The 17,418-nt window shown below is 52.6% G+C and overlaps 7 protein-coding genes across 7 annotated transcripts; 6 read left to right on the top strand and 1 right to left on the bottom strand.

The window, feature by feature from the left end:
• Window positions 1-469, bottom strand: CTHT_0016700 (oxidoreductase-like protein; the record flags this gene model as incomplete). The annotated part of the gene is made up of 2 exons (XM_006692109.1): window positions 1-123; window positions 236-469. The coding sequence occupies 2 exons, from the start codon at window positions 467-469 to the stop codon at window positions 1-3; spliced, it is 357 nt and encodes a 118-aa protein (XP_006692172.1).
• A 750-nt stretch (window positions 470-1,219) lies between these two features.
• CTHT_0016690 (putative integral membrane protein) lies at window positions 1,220-1,943 on the top strand (the record flags this gene model as incomplete). Its single annotated transcript, XM_006692108.1, has 2 exons — window positions 1,220-1,437; window positions 1,541-1,943. 2 exons carry the CDS (start codon window positions 1,220-1,222, stop codon window positions 1,941-1,943), a joined length of 621 nt encoding a protein of 206 aa, XP_006692171.1.
• A 513-nt stretch (window positions 1,944-2,456) lies between these two features.
• CTHT_0016680 (mitochondrial glutaryl-CoA dehydrogenase-like protein) lies at window positions 2,457-3,880 on the top strand (the record flags this gene model as incomplete). The annotated part of the gene is made up of 3 exons (XM_006692107.1): window positions 2,457-2,670; window positions 2,741-3,766; window positions 3,834-3,880. The coding sequence occupies 3 exons, from the start codon at window positions 2,457-2,459 to the stop codon at window positions 3,878-3,880; spliced, it is 1,287 nt and encodes a 428-aa protein (XP_006692170.1).
• Window positions 3,881-5,126: 1,246 nt separating this feature from the next.
• Window positions 5,127-6,013, top strand: CTHT_0016670 (putative ubiquitin protein; the record flags this gene model as incomplete). The annotated part of the gene is made up of 5 exons (XM_006692106.1): window positions 5,127-5,170; window positions 5,387-5,432; window positions 5,544-5,573; window positions 5,636-5,819; window positions 5,874-6,013. 5 exons carry the CDS (start codon window positions 5,127-5,129, stop codon window positions 6,011-6,013), a joined length of 444 nt encoding a protein of 147 aa, XP_006692169.1.
• A 3,376-nt stretch (window positions 6,014-9,389) lies between these two features.
• Window positions 9,390-11,268, top strand: CTHT_0016660 (uncharacterized protein; the record flags this gene model as incomplete). Its single annotated transcript, XM_006692105.1, has 3 exons — window positions 9,390-9,595; window positions 9,663-11,180; window positions 11,235-11,268. The coding sequence occupies 3 exons, from the start codon at window positions 9,390-9,392 to the stop codon at window positions 11,266-11,268; spliced, it is 1,758 nt and encodes a 585-aa protein (XP_006692168.1).
• Window positions 11,269-12,213: 945 nt separating this feature from the next.
• CTHT_0016650 (uncharacterized protein) lies at window positions 12,214-13,573 on the top strand (the record flags this gene model as incomplete). The annotated part of the gene is made up of 4 exons (XM_006692104.1): window positions 12,214-12,312; window positions 12,369-12,373; window positions 12,425-12,986; window positions 13,052-13,573. The coding sequence occupies 4 exons, from the start codon at window positions 12,214-12,216 to the stop codon at window positions 13,571-13,573; spliced, it is 1,188 nt and encodes a 395-aa protein (XP_006692167.1).
• A 1,278-nt stretch (window positions 13,574-14,851) lies between these two features.
• CTHT_0016640 (acyl-CoA dehydrogenase-like protein) lies at window positions 14,852-16,632 on the top strand (the record flags this gene model as incomplete). Its single annotated transcript, XM_006692103.1, has 3 exons — window positions 14,852-14,966; window positions 15,061-15,341; window positions 15,397-16,632. The coding sequence occupies 3 exons, from the start codon at window positions 14,852-14,854 to the stop codon at window positions 16,630-16,632; spliced, it is 1,632 nt and encodes a 543-aa protein (XP_006692166.1).
• Between the last annotated feature and the right edge of the window lie 786 nt (window positions 16,633-17,418).

Genomic DNA, 17,418 nt, shown 5'->3' with positions numbered 1-17,418 from the left:
TCAATCCTTCTTGGGCGCAAACTCTGTCTGGACATCCATCTTGTACGCTCCCTGAGCCTCGAGTTCCTTCAACCTGGCCTTCTTCTGGATATCTTGCACCCTCCACTTCTTGAAGTATGTGACCTGGCCGCAAAATGAAAGTCAGCATTTCCATCTTCTAACACACGCGCGCACACACACACACACAACAAAAAAAAAGAAAATATAAACTTCAAGATGTTGGCAGGTAACATACCCATTGAGCCGCGCAATCCCTCTCGAACGCAGCATTTTCTGAAGAGCACTTCTTCGTAGCAGCCTTCTCATCCTTTATAGGATCAATAATGTTATGCTTGTCGAGACAGGCGTAGAAGAGGTCCCTCGAGGCCCAGCATTTTTGTCTCTCAGCACGCGTTGGCGCAACGGTGCCCTTGCGGATCTCTTCCGCCCGCTTGTCTTCTTCGGATTGGAACAGGCCGAATAAGCCCATGTTGAGCAGTTTGGACTGGACTCTTGGAATCGAGATGGTGATTGGGTTGAAATTGATCTAGATGGAATGGTGATTGAGTAGGAGATTGATATGGAGTCCCTTCTTAAAACTGCTGTTGAGAGCGTTGACGCCTGTCTTGAACTTCGAAGCTTGGTGTTGAAGCTCATGCGGGATCTTCCGCAGCAACCTTCAGCCGGCCCCACCGTAATCTGCGAATGCCAAGCCAACTAAGTGGGGCACCGAATAGGCTGACCCTGGGTTCTCTGAGATTACGTAATTAGAGGCTTGCAACGGTCAGAGGCTTCGAGATGGGGATGGGTGTTGTCTTACGGGACTGGACAGAGCTTGTGAAACCAGGAGACATCAACAACAGTAACGTATCTCAAGATCGACAATTAGACGTGGCGTCCTTATCGCACAACGGCAAAATCGCTTGCGACCGCACAGGCGACAGCGGACCTGGACACAAACCACAAAGCGCCAAGTTACCTACCTTGACTTCACGACTCACTACCGAAGACGAAGCCCCTTAACCGTTGACGCAAATCCCGAACAGAACAAGACGAACTCTACATCAGGGATATTAACAACGCCGCCTCTTCTGCTTCTTTCCGGGCGAGCTATCTTTGACCACGCTACAATACCTACTTACCTTCGCACGGCTCTGCGCATCCCGTCTTCATTGCGACTAGCCGCACACAACTTACTCCCTATCAACCAAAACCACCTGACCCAAGAAAAGTCAACATAATGGCCCGTCGCCGGCGGCCCCCGCGCGCCGGCGCCCTTAGCGAGCTCCCGCCGCTGCGCATCTTCAGCCAAATTGTCGCCCTCCAATCACTCTATTACTTCGCCGCCCTAATCCTCTTCCTCTTCACCGCGCTGGTCGCGGGCACCAAGTTCAGTCTAGATCTCATCTTTGGATGGGATGCTGTCCGCGGAGATACAACGCAGGGCTGGCTGATGGGGTTTATTTGGGTATTAGATGGGGGTTTGTTGATGTAAACTCTACCTACTTTATCGAGTTTCTCTTTCCAACATGTCGCGGAACTAAGGCTGACATATCAACAGGGCCGCCGCCATCGTAGTCCTAATCGGGCGCTCCAAGCTCGTGCTTGACTTCGCGCTATCCATGCATGCCATCCATCTGGTTGTCGTGACAATATATTCTGGTCAACTGCCACGCAATACAGCGTGGTGGGTGGCCATGGCTGCGGCAAGCGCAGTGTCCGTTGCTATAGCTACCTGGGGATGCCGCCATCGCGAATTGAAACCTACTTTCTCTTTTGGCGGTGGCGGCATTGCAGCATCGTCAACAGCGGCTGGAGGGAATGGAGATGGAGGAGATGGTGTTGGGGATGGGGGTATGGGAGGTGATGAGGAACAGGGGTTTTCGAGGGGAAGGGGGAGAGGGAGAGGGAGAGATGGCGCCGGTGAATATGAGATGGTGGCTATGAATGATACGGGGAGGTGATTTGGGAAGGGTTCGGTTTGCCGTTTTGTGTTTTTAATGTACGAGAAATATTGTTATTTGGATAGAGTTTGGCTTCACGGCATTCATCATGTTGGATTGAGATCCATACGGTTTCCTGGGGCTTGCGTGGAAAGCATATGGCTTGTTCTCATTTAGCAGCCTGTCTTCCGAGTAATACGCTGCGGTTTGAAGAATGATCTCTCTCTAACGGCCACAAAACCTGACAGGAGTTTTAATATCGGGTATCGCAGTTCCTGCCCAAGAAAAAGACGGTGAGTGTTGACGTTGAGAGAGACCAGCCTCTTGATCAACCCTAACCCACGACCTCGCGTTAATCGGTCCCGAACAGCCGAACCGGCTAGCAGCGGCGGGGTGTTACTCCACGGGTTGCCGCGGACCAACGCCGATAGACTTCAGTCCATCGGTGGTTCCGGCGAAAGGCCGGGATCTCCCTCCTGTCTCTCCTCAATGCCACTGCTCTCCTCGAAGTGATTCAATTCACAAGCAATCATCATGTCGAGGCTTCTCTGCAGACACTTCCCTCGCCGGGCCCTTCTTGCCCGCCCGGCTTACAGCGCTCGGAGCTATGCTTCCTCTGCTTCGGCGGCTCCCCAGTTCAACTGGGAAGACCCATTGAATGCAAAGAATTTGCTCACGGAGGAGGAACTGGCCATCTCTGAGATGGCTGAGCGCTACTGTCAGGAGCATCTGGCACCGCGAGTCCTGCGTAGGATATTGTCCATTCACTCATGGTCATGAATTCTCGAACCCTTAGTCAGCTGACACTGGTGGCACAGAGGCCTATCGGGATGAGCACTATGATCCCAAGATTTTGCAAGAGATGGGCGAACTGGGCCTTCTCGGTGCTACTATCAAGGGATATGGTTGTGCCGGTGTATCGACCGTTGCCAGTGCCCTGATTACCCGCGCCGTCGAGCGCGTGGACAGCGGCTACCGCAGCGGCATGTCTGTTCAGTCCTCCCTGGTGATGGGTGCCATCCATGACTTTGGCACTGAGGAGCTGAAGGAGAAGTATCTCCCTCAGCTAGCCAAGGGAAAGATCATTGGCGCCTTTGGCCTTACCGAGCCCAACCACGGTAGTGATCCGGGCTCTATGGAGACGACTGCCCGCGAGCATCCCACCAAGCAGGGCTACTACCTCCTCAAGGGATCCAAGACTTGGATCACGAACTCACCCATCGCGGATGTTCTCGTCGTCTGGGCCAGACTGCAGGAGACCGGCAAGATCCGGGGCTTCCTCGTTGACAGGAGCATGTGCCCTCCAGGCGCCCTCGAGACCCCTGCCATCAAGAACAAGACTGGCCTGCGCGCCTCAATCACGGGCATGATTCATCTGGAGGACTGCCCCGTCCCCAAGGAGCACATGTTCCCTGACGTCGAGGGCCTCAAGGGACCCTTCACCTGCCTAAACAGTGCCAGATATGGCATCGCCCTCGGTGTCATGGGCGCTCTCGAGGACTGTATTGCTCGGGCCCGCACGTACGCCCTCGAGCGCAGGCAGTTCAAGGGCAACCCTCTGGCCAAGTACCAGCTCGTGCAGAAGAAATTGGCTGATGCCACGACGGATGCTGCTTACGGTGTTCTTGCGGCCATCCAGGTCGGCCGGCTCAAGGACGAAGGCAAGGCCACGCCTGAGATGATTAGCATGATCAAGCGGCAGAACTGCGACCGAGCTTTGTGGAATGCGCGCGTGCTTCAGGAGATCTTTGGCGGCAATGCCGTTAGCGATGAGTATCATATTGGACGCCATGTGGCCAACCTTTATGTTACGCAGACTTATGAGGGGCAGAGTGATATCCATAGTATGTACCCCGTACCACAACGCCACAACTTTTGGTATGAATGCTGACTTGATACCCCTTTTTGAAGCTCTTATCCTGGGCAGAGCCATTACTGGTATTCAGGCTTTTGTCTAAGATATCAAATGCCTTCAGCATTGTATATATGGCTCAACAACTTGGTTTCAATGATCATGCAGGTAAATACACTCTGTACTCTCGGACAAAGCATGTCGGACTCGGCCGGCTCAGGGCAATCGTTGTTGATTGTTTAATGAATGGAACGGCGGCCGTTGACATCTACACACCGGCAACGGATGGCGGCAAGGTCGCATCAAACCAGAGTCAAGAAAAAAATACATGGAGTAATGGTTCATGTACACATATGTAGGATCGAGGACAGACAGGCATGCACATCTCCGTGCCTCAGTCCGTACCGTCTGGTCCATTGATGTCGCTGCTTCTTATTGATAGTGCAGATATCCTCTCGGATTGTTTTCCATCTCGTTCCTGTTGATTTCTTTGGGGGCTGGCTGGTCATCATGTGACTATACTTCCGTTTCAGTCTTGCTGCCGCCGCTTTGATATCACCAAGGTCGCCGGACCCGCGCGCCTCACGCTTCCGGTCTCACCGACCACCAACCGGGCAGATTGGGACAAATACCTAGACTTCACAACGAGTGGCTGGAAAAAAAAGATCCAGGCATGCAGCATGTACTATGGTACATTCGTATCCTAACTGAACCGCAGCGCTGTACATAATATTCCAAAGCCAGCATTGCTGCCCAGCCGTGCCCTGTTGCTGCGCCCCTCTCCGTTAGCAGCTGTAAGCCCGGCGCTCAGTGCGGTCACGTTAGCAGTGAATCAGGTGGAATTGCGGTGGCGTCTCGGACAGGCAAACAGGATCCCACTTCCTGATTGGCGATTGGGCATCGAAGCCTGACCCGGCGGCTCGCGCTTGCCTGAAAATTCCTTGGTCTGTCCAGCCTTTGGCAGAGTGGGCGTAGAGTGGGCCTAAACCGCCTTTGTCGACCCGCCCACTCTTCCCCCGCTCTCTTCCCTCCTGCAACCTTCGACAACTCGGATCCCAACACACTCCTGACTTTCCTCGATCATCCCTTTTGCCAACCATATCCAACTCGACTGTGCCTGAAAACTCACTGTTTGTAGGTGAGTTCCCCGGTTCCAATCATCCCGTCGCGCGCTGCAAAGAAATTTTCTGCCTCCTCGCAGTTATCTGCGCTCGCACTTCTGTGCCCGGTTCACTCGGATTCTGTACCCTTCTACAGCGGAACGCTGACAACGCCTCAAATCCAGCAGCACCCAGCCGCTTGACGACACTCCTCTTTTCTTTCCACATCATCCCCATCACACATACACAGACATGGCTCTGAAGCGCATCAACAAGGAACTCGCTGACCTCGGCCGGTATGTCGCCATTCTGGATTCCATTTTGCTCGTCGACGCCGATCAACGTGGTGGGAGCCTTGGGTGCCGTCATTCAATTGCACACATATGCAGTGGGGCCACACTGAGAGGGATTCCCAGCAGCAATGCCAAGGCTGATTATCGTCTACGAGCGCCTCGAAATGATTTTTTTGATGTCAGAATAATGGATTTTGGGGGCTAACATAGTTTTTCCAGTGACCCGCCGTCGTCCTGCTCCGCCGGCCCTGCTGGCGATGATCTTGTATGTCTGCCTGCAACCCCGCCGTTGTGATATTTCGTTTCGCAGTCCTCCGCAGCAAAACGCGTTGGATTCAGTAGTTGATGCGGCATGCTAACACTAATTTTTGTGTAGTTCCAATGGCAGGCCACAATTATGGGTCCTGTAAGTGTCCTCAAGAGACGGCATATTCTGATAATGGGCCTTACGCTAACACTCTTCCGCAGGCTGACTCGCCGTATGCTGGCGGTGTCTTCTTCCTTCAGATTACATTCCCTACGGACTACCCATTCAAGCCGCCAAAAGTGCACTTCACGACGAGGATCTACCATCCCAACATTAATGCCAATGGCAGCATTTGCCTAGACATTCTCCGTGATCAGTGGAGCCCTGCGCTCACCATATCTAAGGGTATGTGTTCCTCATGGACAGGTTCCCGAAATGGTATCTTAACGCATCTCGCAGTCCTGCTGTCGATCTGCTCGATGCTTACGGACCCGAATCCTGACGATCCGCTCGTCCCTGAGATCGCCCACGTGTACAAGACGGATCGTGCGAAGTACGAGCAGACGGCTCGTGAGTGGACCCGCAAGTACGCGGTCTAACCAAGCGGTGACGAGGTGTGCGTGCGTTGATTTGGCTGCATGGTCGACGATACTTGAGTTCTGTTATCCCCTGCGCCAGCCCGTGACCGACCCTTGCGTAGGGGCAACTGCCGTACTGGGATTTTAGGGGCAGTCTGTTGTTGGCCTGCAGTTGGGGAGGGAGCCTTTGATTTGGAGGAACATGAGGTACACCTGAACGTATTGTCGTTCGTTGGTCAATTGGCAGCAGTTATGGGGATAGTAAAGGTATCATGAGCGACCGGCATCTAATCACACTGCATCACCTAGTCAAGTCTTCGGAAAGGTTGCGGAATTGCATGCATCTCTGACTATCCCTATCATTTGGAGTACAGCGGTTACGTGTTGCGTTTCGTATTCCCACCAAATTGCACCTAGCCTTTCCTTATCATGAACATGGAGCATTACTCTCAAGTTGGATACGTTATCCGCACAATGTCCAGTGACTGTTCGGTTTGGCGTAGGACAGAACGCTGTCTCGTCGTGCCCCAGCATCGTGTGGCACCCGTTAAGGCCATGGACAGGGGCTCGATGAACTAAACTCGTAGAGTGACTGGCCTGGCTTGGTCGAAAGGTTAAGCGCTAAGTGGGAGAAGGCCAGGCAAGGTCGAGAGGCTCCTTCAAAATGCAGACCCTCTCGCATGAGGTTATCTTGTAAACACTAGATAAAAACAAGTCCCTGAAGCAGTACGCACAAAAAGTTTCACTCAACCCAATCTGAGATGTGACAATGAACTCGTCATGTCCTCGAAACGCCTGTGATCAATATTAAAGCGACAGAGTCGCTCAAGCTGTCCACGAGGACACCTTCGCGGCCACAATTCGAGGCATAGCAGCAACGAAGCGGGCCCTCTTAACACGAGCCGGACCGTACTCCGCCCCGATCTTGTGAATTAGATTGTCTGACCTGGATCTGGGCCTTAGGTAATCTTCCGGGGCGACGGAGCCGAACGATTAGCGATCGATCTGCAGGATGGGATGGGGCCCCTTCTTGTCCCGGCTGAAGATCGAGGAAAGGCCGGGGTACTTGACGCTGTCTGTAAGGTATGAGCTGGAAGTGCTCACTCAAGGATAGGGCTCCGTAGGCAGCGGCTCGTAGCTGCTATTCCACTGAAGAGTAGGAATGCCAGAAAGAACTAGATTTTTTTAAGATGTTGGTCTCGTTGGCTCGGAGGGATATGGCGAGGTTTAGTAAGGAAGTAAATTTTGACGATACGGATCGCATCTTAAGTTGAATAGGAAAATAGAGTATATTCCTCGGAAAAGTGATAAGTCATACTTCAGACGCCAATTTCATGAACTGTCACGGTAGATCAAGTACAGGCCATTAGTCTCTTCAGATACTGGCTACTTCCTACTTGGTGCCAATTTTGACAGAAGTCCTGCCAGGAACATGTCCCAAGACCACGGCATAGAGACCTATGGTCTGGTTTGGGCTGCAGAAAGATCCCCCCTTCTGCATCGGGAAGCGCCTTATGTTGCACTCGGGCGCTCCCGTTACTGGCCGGCCAGCCAAGCGAACACGGGCAAACGTTCACCCATAGACTGCCTCGCACCCGTTGAGACCAAGTCCGGGTCGAATGGTAGTTGCGCTACTCTGGGCAGGGCAGGGCAGGTCAGGTCGAAAACTGCCGGAAACTCCATAAGCCCATTCACTCGAACGTGTGACGGCCTACGTGACGGCCTGCGTCTCCTTGAGGATGAATATTGGGAAGCGCACCTATGGATACGATCTGATCCCACTGATGCATTGCACTCCCGTCAGGACATGGAGACGGGAAGCCATTACAGCATTGTGCAGGCTCGTTCCGGCGGCCATGGAGGTTGGGTCTGAACTTGAATCGCGGCGTGTGTGTCAGAACCCTGGCCGAAACAAGAGGCGCAACGCATCAACAGGGCCCCTGTTGAGGTTCAGCCAATTAGAAGACGCCGGAAATCTGCCGTGGGGTGAGTGGGGTGATGTCTTGGCAGATGGCCAAGCCATTGAGCCAGTCTTTGCCGCCTGCTTCAGGAAAGGCCAGGATAACGGGGGTTACCTCGCGAATGAGCATTCAATTGGCCGTCAGGAAGAAGTGATGCGGGCTGGGACTTGAGTGACTTCAGAGTGGTGAGATATTGTTTTTTTATCGATGTCTTGGGATCCCTATTTGGTTTTGGTATATTGAGGCATTGCAGACATAATATGAACCAATTCAAACGCCTTTTTGAACTAGAAAGGTTGAGTTCAAAATTTTATTCGTAATAGAGCTGTTATCAAAGGATGATGAGCCAGCCTCAAAATGAACATCCCTTAACACCATTGGAACTGATGGCGCATTGGCAAGATAGCCTAGGATCTGGATCGCAGCTCGACAGTAGCGCAGGGGCCCCGACAGCCTGCTTGTCGAGACACTTAAAGTACCGTAAAAGGGAAGACTCTAACCTGATGTCGTTAGTGCGGCTCCCTTTGTTCTGGAGAAGACCGACCGTTGTAACAATCCTGGTGTTCTTGGCATCTCTTATTGTTCCATTGTCGCCTCTTGGATCTCTCTTTTGTTAACCTTTTGCCCCCCTTTTTCGTTATTATGTCACAGAGCACGCACCCCTGGGCGGGTTCTCGCAGTTTTCCCCAGCAAAAGGTAGCGCCAGTCGCTTGTACCCCTTGGCGAGGGCGAGTCATTCACCAATCATTCCTTTCTCCGAGGTCCGTTTCTAGTGTCACTTTTCGTTTCCTTAAGGTAGCAGATACCTTGTTTCTCTTGCTGAAGGTGGTCAAGCTCTCTTCTTTCTCCTTTTTTTCATCTGTGCTCTTCCTTGAACACCCCTCTAAGACGGAACAATTGCCGTTGACTGACGAGACAAACGTGACATACGTGGACAGGTATGATCTACACAATCAGCCCACGTTTCTGGATGTCCCAGGTGCTTGGCGCCTCTCATAATCCAAGCACCACCCCCCGCGTCCATTGCTTTGACCTCCCCTTCTTTTCCCTTTCTCTCCTTTCTCCCATTTTCGTCGCGTCGGATCGAGTACTCGCATCTGGAGGAGCTTGGTTGCTGACCATCACCCGCTTCGCCACCCGTGGCGGACACAGGCTCCATATTCGTTCCTTACTTTCACTTCCCCCGATTGAAACGACTTTCGACTGATTTTTGCATGAGCTTCTTTCGCCGGTTCAGCAGGTTCTGATTCCGATTTAATTCACTTCGCTTCTCTTACGGTCGTTTAATAATCGCTTGATTGAAGACGTCATCGGGCATTGAGTGCCCCTGAATTGGAGGGATTTAGACAAGCACCGTCGATTGAGTGACGACACTCATTGAGGGGTGTTCCTACCGACAAAGCTCTCTAGTTAGAGACGGAATTAGCTTATTGAAAATGGCGAGTTACGGAGGCTACAACGGTAGCTACAACTACCGGGACAGCACTGGGAGCAACGGGTCGACGAAGTACTCGGAGAGGGCAAGATGGACTCCTCTCACTCGTATGCTGTTATCGGGTGAGATGACTCAGGAAAAGCAGAGAGAGCTGAGTCCCAAGGAGAAGTTTGAAGTTTGGATGGTCAACGAGGGTTATCGTCGAATGTACGTGATGCCTGTGGTATTGCATTCGAACGGTGAGAGGATACGGATCATGCTAACATTACTACAGCTTCGTCTTCGTCTTTATGCTGCTCCATGCTATAGTCTTCGCCTTCGGTTTCGTCAATTACTCGCTCAAGGATAACCTACAGATTGCGCGAGATACCTTCGGCCCGACATTCATGATTGCCCGTTCTGCAGCCCTTGTCCTTCACGTTGATGTCGCGCTCATCCTCTTCCCCGTTTGCCGCACATTCATCTCTTTGGCTCGCCAAACGCCTCTGAACGGTATCATCCAGTTCGATAAAAACATCACCTTCCATATCACCACCGCATGGTCGATCGTCTTCTTCTCCTGGGTTCATACGATTGCCCACTGGAACAATTTGGCGCAGGTCGCTGCGAAGCAAAAACTCGGTTTCTATGGGTTTTTGGTGGCTAACCTGGTGTCCGGTCCAGGCTGGACTGGATACATCATGCTGATTGCTTTGATGGGCATGGTGTTCACCTCGATTGAGAAGCCTCGCCGTGCGAACTACGAGCGATTCTGGTATACCCATCACATGTTCATCATTTTCTTCTTCTTCTGGTCGATCCACGGCGCATTCTGCATGATCCAGCCTGACTTCGCGCCTTTCTGCACCTCTTTCGGAACTCAGGCCGTCGGTGTCTTTTGGCAGTACTGGATGTATGGTGGTTTCGTCTATCTGGCCGAGCGTGTCGCTCGCGAGGTCCGTGGCCGCCACAAGACGTACATCACTAAGGTCATCCAACACCCCAGCAATGTCGTCGAAATCCAGATCAAGAAGGAGAACACCAAGACCCGTGCTGGGCAGTACATCTTCTTGTGTTGCCCTGCCGTCTCGCTGTGGCAGTACCACCCTTTTACCCTGACGAGCGCCCCGGAGGAGGATTATATCTCTGTTCACATTCGTGTGGTCGGTGATTTCACCAGGGCGCTCGCCGAGACTCTGGGCTGCGAGTTCGACAAGAAGAAGAACGAGCAGTCCAAGGTTGTTGGTGTCAGCAAGGACAACGATGAGGTGGATCCTGCTCTCCGGCGTGTCCTTCCGCGTGTCTACATCGACGGGCCCTTCGGCTCGGCGTCCGAGGATGTGTTCAAGTACGAGATCGCCATGCTGGTCGGTGCCGGTATCGGTGTCACTCCGTTTGCCTCGATTCTCAAATCTATCTGGTACCGGATGAACTACCCACAGAAGAAGACCCGGCTGAGCAAGGTCTACTTCTTCTGGGTTTGCCGTGACTTCGGCTCCTTCGAGTGGTTCCGCTCGCTGCTGCTGGCTATTGAGGCCCAGGATGTGGACAATCGCATCGAGATCCACACCTACCTGACAGCGAAGATCAAGGCTGATGATGCTATGAACATCATGGTCAACGATGCCAACGCCGACAAGGACACCATCACTGGCTTGCGGTCGCCGACAAACTTCGGTCGTCCCAACTGGGATATGATCTTCAGGGGTATCCGCAAGCTGCATTCCCCGGCCGAGTGCGGTGTGTTTTTCTGCGGTCCTAAGGGCTTGGGTAGCGCACTGCATGTCTTTTGTAACAAATACAGCGAGCCTGAGTAAGTTGAATCCTTTCCCATCTGACTGAATCACAGACTAATGGAATGTATTAGTTTCACCTTTGTTTGGGGCAAGGAAAACTTCTAAGTCAATGTTCTCAAGGCTTACCTATCTCATTCGATGTCTGGGCGGGCATCCCTCGCCCTTCAACGTCCAGGGCGCGGGACGCCTTTGCTGAGTTCACAGGAGCATTTGAAAAATTACACCTTGAGCCTATTACAACACGTGGGCAGGCTTGTCTGGCGACACTTCCACGAACCGGCAGCTTTTAGACATCACTTTTTTTTTTCCCAGGTCGAAGTTGCATCTTTGCCCAACTGGCTCATTTTGTTTTCTGCGGCGTCTGGGGATACACCTTGAGGATACCAGTTAATATCGAAACCTTTGGGTGATTGGATGAATCATACGAAATATTGAAGAAGCCACCTTGAGGATCCGGTACATATCTGATTTGAATACTGCATTGTATCTAGTTATTGATGGCGTCCATGTATTACATAGGGATCTCGGGAGTTGAATTTAAGACTGGAAGTGGTGAAGACTCAGACGACTAGCCACAAGTCATCAATAGCTTTCCCTAGCATGATACTCTGGTTTTCCTCTGATAGAATCACATAACAGGCAGCTTCCGTCAAGACCACATGAATCATCCAACCTTTGGAGACGTAATCGTGGCTGAGGAGAAACCAATCCAATGGCCTGCGATTGATTATAGGCACCTGCCACAGTTCACCTCAGGTCCTGTGGCTGTGCGTTGTGGCTAGACGCTGCTGCCTGACCGGGCAAGTTCCTTCTTCCCTGCGCGGATTGCACGGTTCTTTAATTGAAGGCTCCACTTCATGGTGGTCGAGCGCGTCTTAATACGCGTCAAGGTTTCCCAACCCTCTTCTCCCTCCTTTTTGTGACATCATACTAAAAAAGCCAACCTGCGCCGTCACATTGCAGACTCCTTTTCTTCCTGTTGTTCCTCAACGGAGTCAGATCCATACTATCAAGGCACACAAAAACCGGGGCAATAATTAGTCTTCCAAAATGGGAATTAAACATCTCTTCCAGCTTATCAAGGAGGAAGCTCCCCTCTCTATCAGGGAGGGTGAGATCAAGCAACATTTCGGCCGCAAAGTCGCAATCGTAGGTCAGTTGCTTCAACCTTTTCCGTACAATCCAGCTGACAATGGGGCTACTAGGATGCGTACGATCCCCTTTCTCTTTTCTTTGGAGCTGCATCCTAACTAGTTACCAGGTCCATGAGCATCTACAGCTTCCTGATTGCCGTTCGCTCAGACGGCCAACAGCTCATGAACGATGCCGGAGAAACGACATCACATCTGATGGGCATGTTCTACCGCACTCTCCGCATGGTCGATGCTGGTATCAAGCCACTCTACGTCTTCGACGGCAAGCCCCCCAAGCTCAAGTCCGGAGAATTGGCCAAGCGTTTCCAGCGGAAGCAAGAAGCACAGGAGGACCTCGAGGAGGCCAAGGAGACAGGAACGGCCGAGGATGTTGAGAAGTTCTCGCGCCGGACAGTGCGTGTCACCAGAGAGCATAACGCTGAATGCCAGCGACTCCTGAAGCTGATGGGCATTCCGTACATCATTGCCCCGACTGAGGCTGAAGCCCAGTGTGCCGTGCTTGCGCGTGCTGGCAAGGTCTATGCTGCTGCTAGCGAGGATATGGATACGCTGTGCTTCAATACCCCTATTCTTCTTCGGCACCTTACCTTTGCCGAGCAGCGCAAGGAGCCCATCCAGGAAATCCATACGGACAAGGTGCTGGAAGGGTTGAACATGGACAGGAAGCAGGTACAGTGATACATGCCCCTTGCGCCGATGTTCTGCATGATACACTGACCCTTCTGTATTTACAGTTTGTTGATCTCTGCATCCTCCTTGGTTGCGACTACCTCGATCCAATCCCCAAGATCGGCCCTTCGACCGCTCTCAAGCTGATCCGTGAGCACGGCTCCCTTGAGAAAGTGGTCGAGTTTATCCAGAACGACCCCAAGAAGCGCTATACCATCCCCGAAGACTGGCCATACCAGGATGCGCGCGAGCTGTTCTTCAATCCCGACGTTCGGCAGGCAGACGACCCGGAGTGTGATTTCAAGTGGGAGAAGCCAGATGTCGAGGGGCTGGTTCAGTTCTTGGTCAAGGAAAAGGGGTTTTCGGAGGACCGTGTTCGCAACGGAGCGCAACGTCTAGAGAAAAATCTGAAAGGAGCGCAGCAGGCGCGCATCGAGGGTTTCTTCAAGGTCATCCCGAAGACCGAAGCGGAGAAGCAGGCCCAGAAGCGCAAGATCGAGGAGCAAATTGAGGCGAGGAAGAAGAAGGCCAAGGAGGAGAAGAAGGAAAAGGCGAAGCAGAAGGCGAAGCCTCGTGGTGCTGCTTAAGGGCCGTTGTCTCTGTCTCAAGGGGCCGGTTCCTCTGGTTGTCTCTCTAGGGGATTTTCATCTCTTATCTCGGATTCCGGGGGGTGGGATTCGGCGTTGAAGGTGTTTTGGAAGGATACGATGATGATCATCTATGGTTGGGACCGGATTTGCTATCATTATTCCTCTCCTTCATGGAAGGTGCAGAAGCTACGGTTTAAAGTCGGGATATCGAATGCCGAGCTGGTAAAATCTTTTGATGCAGCCAACTACCGATCTGGTTAACAGGCACAACAACCGGAGATAGGGCAGCATCCCAAGCAGATCATCAATACCGTGGGCTGCTCCCATTGCAATTCTTGTCGCACATGGATCAGAAGAATGTCGCGGGGGAACGTCCCCGGGTCCCGTCCTACCAGGGGGTTCCATTTTTGCCTCGGCTCATCACACACCCCTGCAATCATGCCCCCCAAGCTGGAGCCAAGCATGCCCAGACGCGCTGGTGCCAACATGACATCAGCCGAGGACCACTGTGAAGCGCGAATGGACGACACCAACGCCGTTACAATCACATGCTCTGCGCTAGCCTGGCCCCGCGATTTGGAAGCTTTGCTCGCCTTGAGAGCTGGTTGACAATTGCGAGAATATCCGTATACAGTTTGGAGCGTCTCTCATCAGCTCATCTTGATCTCAAAAATTTTTTGGTGTTGACAGGTTGCCATTCAAATTGATATCCGGCTGTCCGGGGAGAAGGTGCTCGGACTACAACTCCCTCTCCGACGTCGCAAACCCTCCGAGGCGCACGCAGCACCTCACCGCGGCGATGATTTCCATGTGCGGCCAGTGAACCAGTGAACCAATGGATGTGAGACGGAGTCTTACACCACTACCAGAAACACCAGCAATCTCTCACAGCTCCCACATCCTCCCCACGTGCATGTGCCCCAATGTTCCCCGAACCCTAGGTTTTAAGGTTCCAGGTGCGGCCAATGGCCGAATCCGTAAAAGCGGGAAACGGGCTGTGGGCGGCAGCCTCCGCAGGCGCGCTCTAAGGTTGCACCGTTCTCGCATGTGATTGAAGTGGAATTCCGGCAACAGCGTGCTCCATGGCTACCCCCTGGAGCATTCCAGCCCTTTATTGGGGGCGTCCATCCCCTCGTCTGCTGCTCCCATTTCCCGTTTCTCCAGCCTCTTCTTCTCCCTCCAGTCCCCTGCTTCGTCTTGATCTGCAGTGACCGAGCGGACATCATTTGGTAATCAGTTCCGATTAGAGATCAGGCGGCATCTTTCATAGCAACCATGTCGAAGATCTTCACCCAGAGCGATGTGGCTGCGCACAGCAAGCCCGATTCCCTGTGGATCGTGATTGACGGCGATGTCTATGACCTCACCAAGTTCCAGGATGAGCATCCAGGTGCGTCGGGCTGCGCAGGCAGCTTCACAGCTGCCGGAGTTTCATTCCGTTTTCAACTGCTTAAGCATAAACTGACCTGGATGCAATCACACAGGTGGCAAAAAGATCCTCCAGAAGGTTGCCGGCAAGGATGCCTCTAAACAGTTCTGGAAGTACCACAATGAGGCCATCCTCAAGAAGTATCAAAAGCAGCTGCAGATCGGCTCCCTAGATACCAAGCCCAAGGCTGAGGAGCCTCCGGCGCCTGCCCCTGCGCCCAAGAAGGAGGCCCCCAAGCCCAAGGCCGCTGCTGCCCCTGCGCATGGCGAGGAGGCTGAAGCCCTCGACCCCTTCGGTAGCCTCATCCCCTTCTCCGATCCCAGCTGGTACCAGGGTGTAAGTCGTATTTACGTACTCTTTTGTATGCGCAGCACACTGACCTCTGTCGCAGTATCACTCCCCGTACTACAACGAGACTCATGCCGCTCTTCGTGCTGAGGTTCGCGAGTGGATCGAGAAGGAGATCGAGCCCTTCGTCACCGAATGGGACGAGAAGAAGCAGGTCCCTCCCGAGATCTACAAGGAGATGGGTCGCCGCGGCTACCTGGCCGGCTTGTTGGGCACCAAGTACCAGAAGGACTATGTGAAGAACCACGTGAAGTCCGTCCCGCCGGAGCAGTGGGACCTCTTCCACGAGCTGGTGCTCACGGATGAGCTCAGCCGTACCGGCTCTGGTGGTTTCGTCTGGAACGTCATTGGTGGTTTCGGCATTGGCTGCCCGCCGTTGGTCAAGTTCGGCAAGAAGTCGCTGGTTGACCGCATCCTCCCCGGCATTCTGAGCGGCGAGAAGCGCATCTGCCTTGCCATCACCGAGCCTGACGCCGGCAGTGATGTCGCCAACATTACCTGCGAGGCCAAGCTGAGCGAGGATGGCAAGTACTACATCGTCAACGGCGAGAAGAAGTGGATCACCAACGGTATCTGGTGCGACTACTTCACCACCGCTGTGCGCACTGGCGGCCCTGGCATGGATGGTGTCTCGTTGCTTCTCATTGAGCGCGACTTCGGTGGTGTGTCCACCAGGCGTATGGACTGCCAGGGTGTCTGGTCTTCCGGTACCACCTACATCACCTTCGAGGACGTCAAGGTCCCTGTCGAGAACCTGATCGGCAAGGAAAACAAGGGCTTCCGCGTCATCATGACCAACTTCAACCACGAGCGCATCGGCATCATCATCCAGTGCCTGCGCTTCTCGCGCGTCTGCTTCGAGGAAGCCGTCAAGTATGCCAACAAGCGCCGCACCTTTGGCAAGAAGCTCATCGACCATCCTGTCATCCGCCTCAAGCTCGCTCACATGGCTCGCCAGATCGAGGCTAGCTACAACTGGTTGGAGAACATCATCTACCAGTGCCAGAAGATGGGCGAGACCGAGGCCATGCTCCGCCTGGGCGGTGCCATTGCCGGCCTCAAGGCCCAGGCCACTGTCACCTTTGAGTTCTGCGCCCGCGAGGCCTCGCAGATCTTTGGTGGTCTGTCGTACTCGCGCGGCGGCCAGGGCGGCAAGATTGAGCGCCTGTACCGTGACGTGCGCGCCTATGCTATCCCTGGTGGTAGCGAGGAGATCATGCTGGATCTCAGCATAAGGCAGAGCATGCGCGTGCATAAGATGATTGGCATGAAACTTTAGTGGACTGAGGGTAGCAACCAAAAAAAATGGGTGGCGAAAGGTTTCTACTTCTGTGTATAAGTTTTGGTTTTGATTAATGTTCTTTTTTTTTTGTTCTTGCGTGGTTTATGGCGGGACTTGGATTCCATTAGGCGTATCGAAGGTAGTTGGGGAGGGATAGGTACTAGCATCCCTACTTGTCTAGTGTAATAGACAGATTGATGAGTGAAAATGAGATTTAGATGTTGTGCTCGGCATGACTCTTGTGTACTACTATGTCGTATGGTCTGGCCTTATTAACTGGGAACTAAGAAAGGCGTTTGTTGGATCATGAACCATACGACGTATATCAATATTTCATGAAAGAAGATATGCAGGAGTATGGAAAGGTTTTATTGGAGCCACTTAAACACAACTTGTGTCTTCGGGGCATTATGAAGACTATAGCATTTGCCCGGGCACAGCTATCAGAAACAGGTATTTGCAGAGAGGGCTGTCGATGAGGGTTGGTGAGGCATTTTGAATGCACAACTTCACCAGTTAGACGATGGATGGCTACGCCATGCGGATGACATACTGCTCTCTCTCTCTCTCTCTCTCTCTTTTTTTTTTTCCTTTTTTTTTTAATTCTGATCGTCAGAAAGTCAAGGCAAGCTGTTAAACAATTAGTTTTTATAACGTATTGAATGGGGTTGAGATAGGGCTGTTTGATGCTCATCAGAAATAGAACAATGTAGGTAATATGGGTATAAATTATGACAACTATTCATAAACAGCCTCTTGAAAGAATCGTCATGACCAGGAAGG

This window comes from Thermochaetoides thermophila, assembly GCF_000221225.1.
Source record: "Thermochaetoides thermophila DSM 1495 unplaced genomic scaffold scf7180000011815, whole genome shotgun sequence".
Lineage (NCBI taxonomy): Eukaryota > Fungi > Ascomycota > Sordariomycetes > Sordariales > Chaetomiaceae > Thermochaetoides > Thermochaetoides thermophila.
This window is presented reverse-complemented; position numbering and strand designations above follow the sequence as displayed.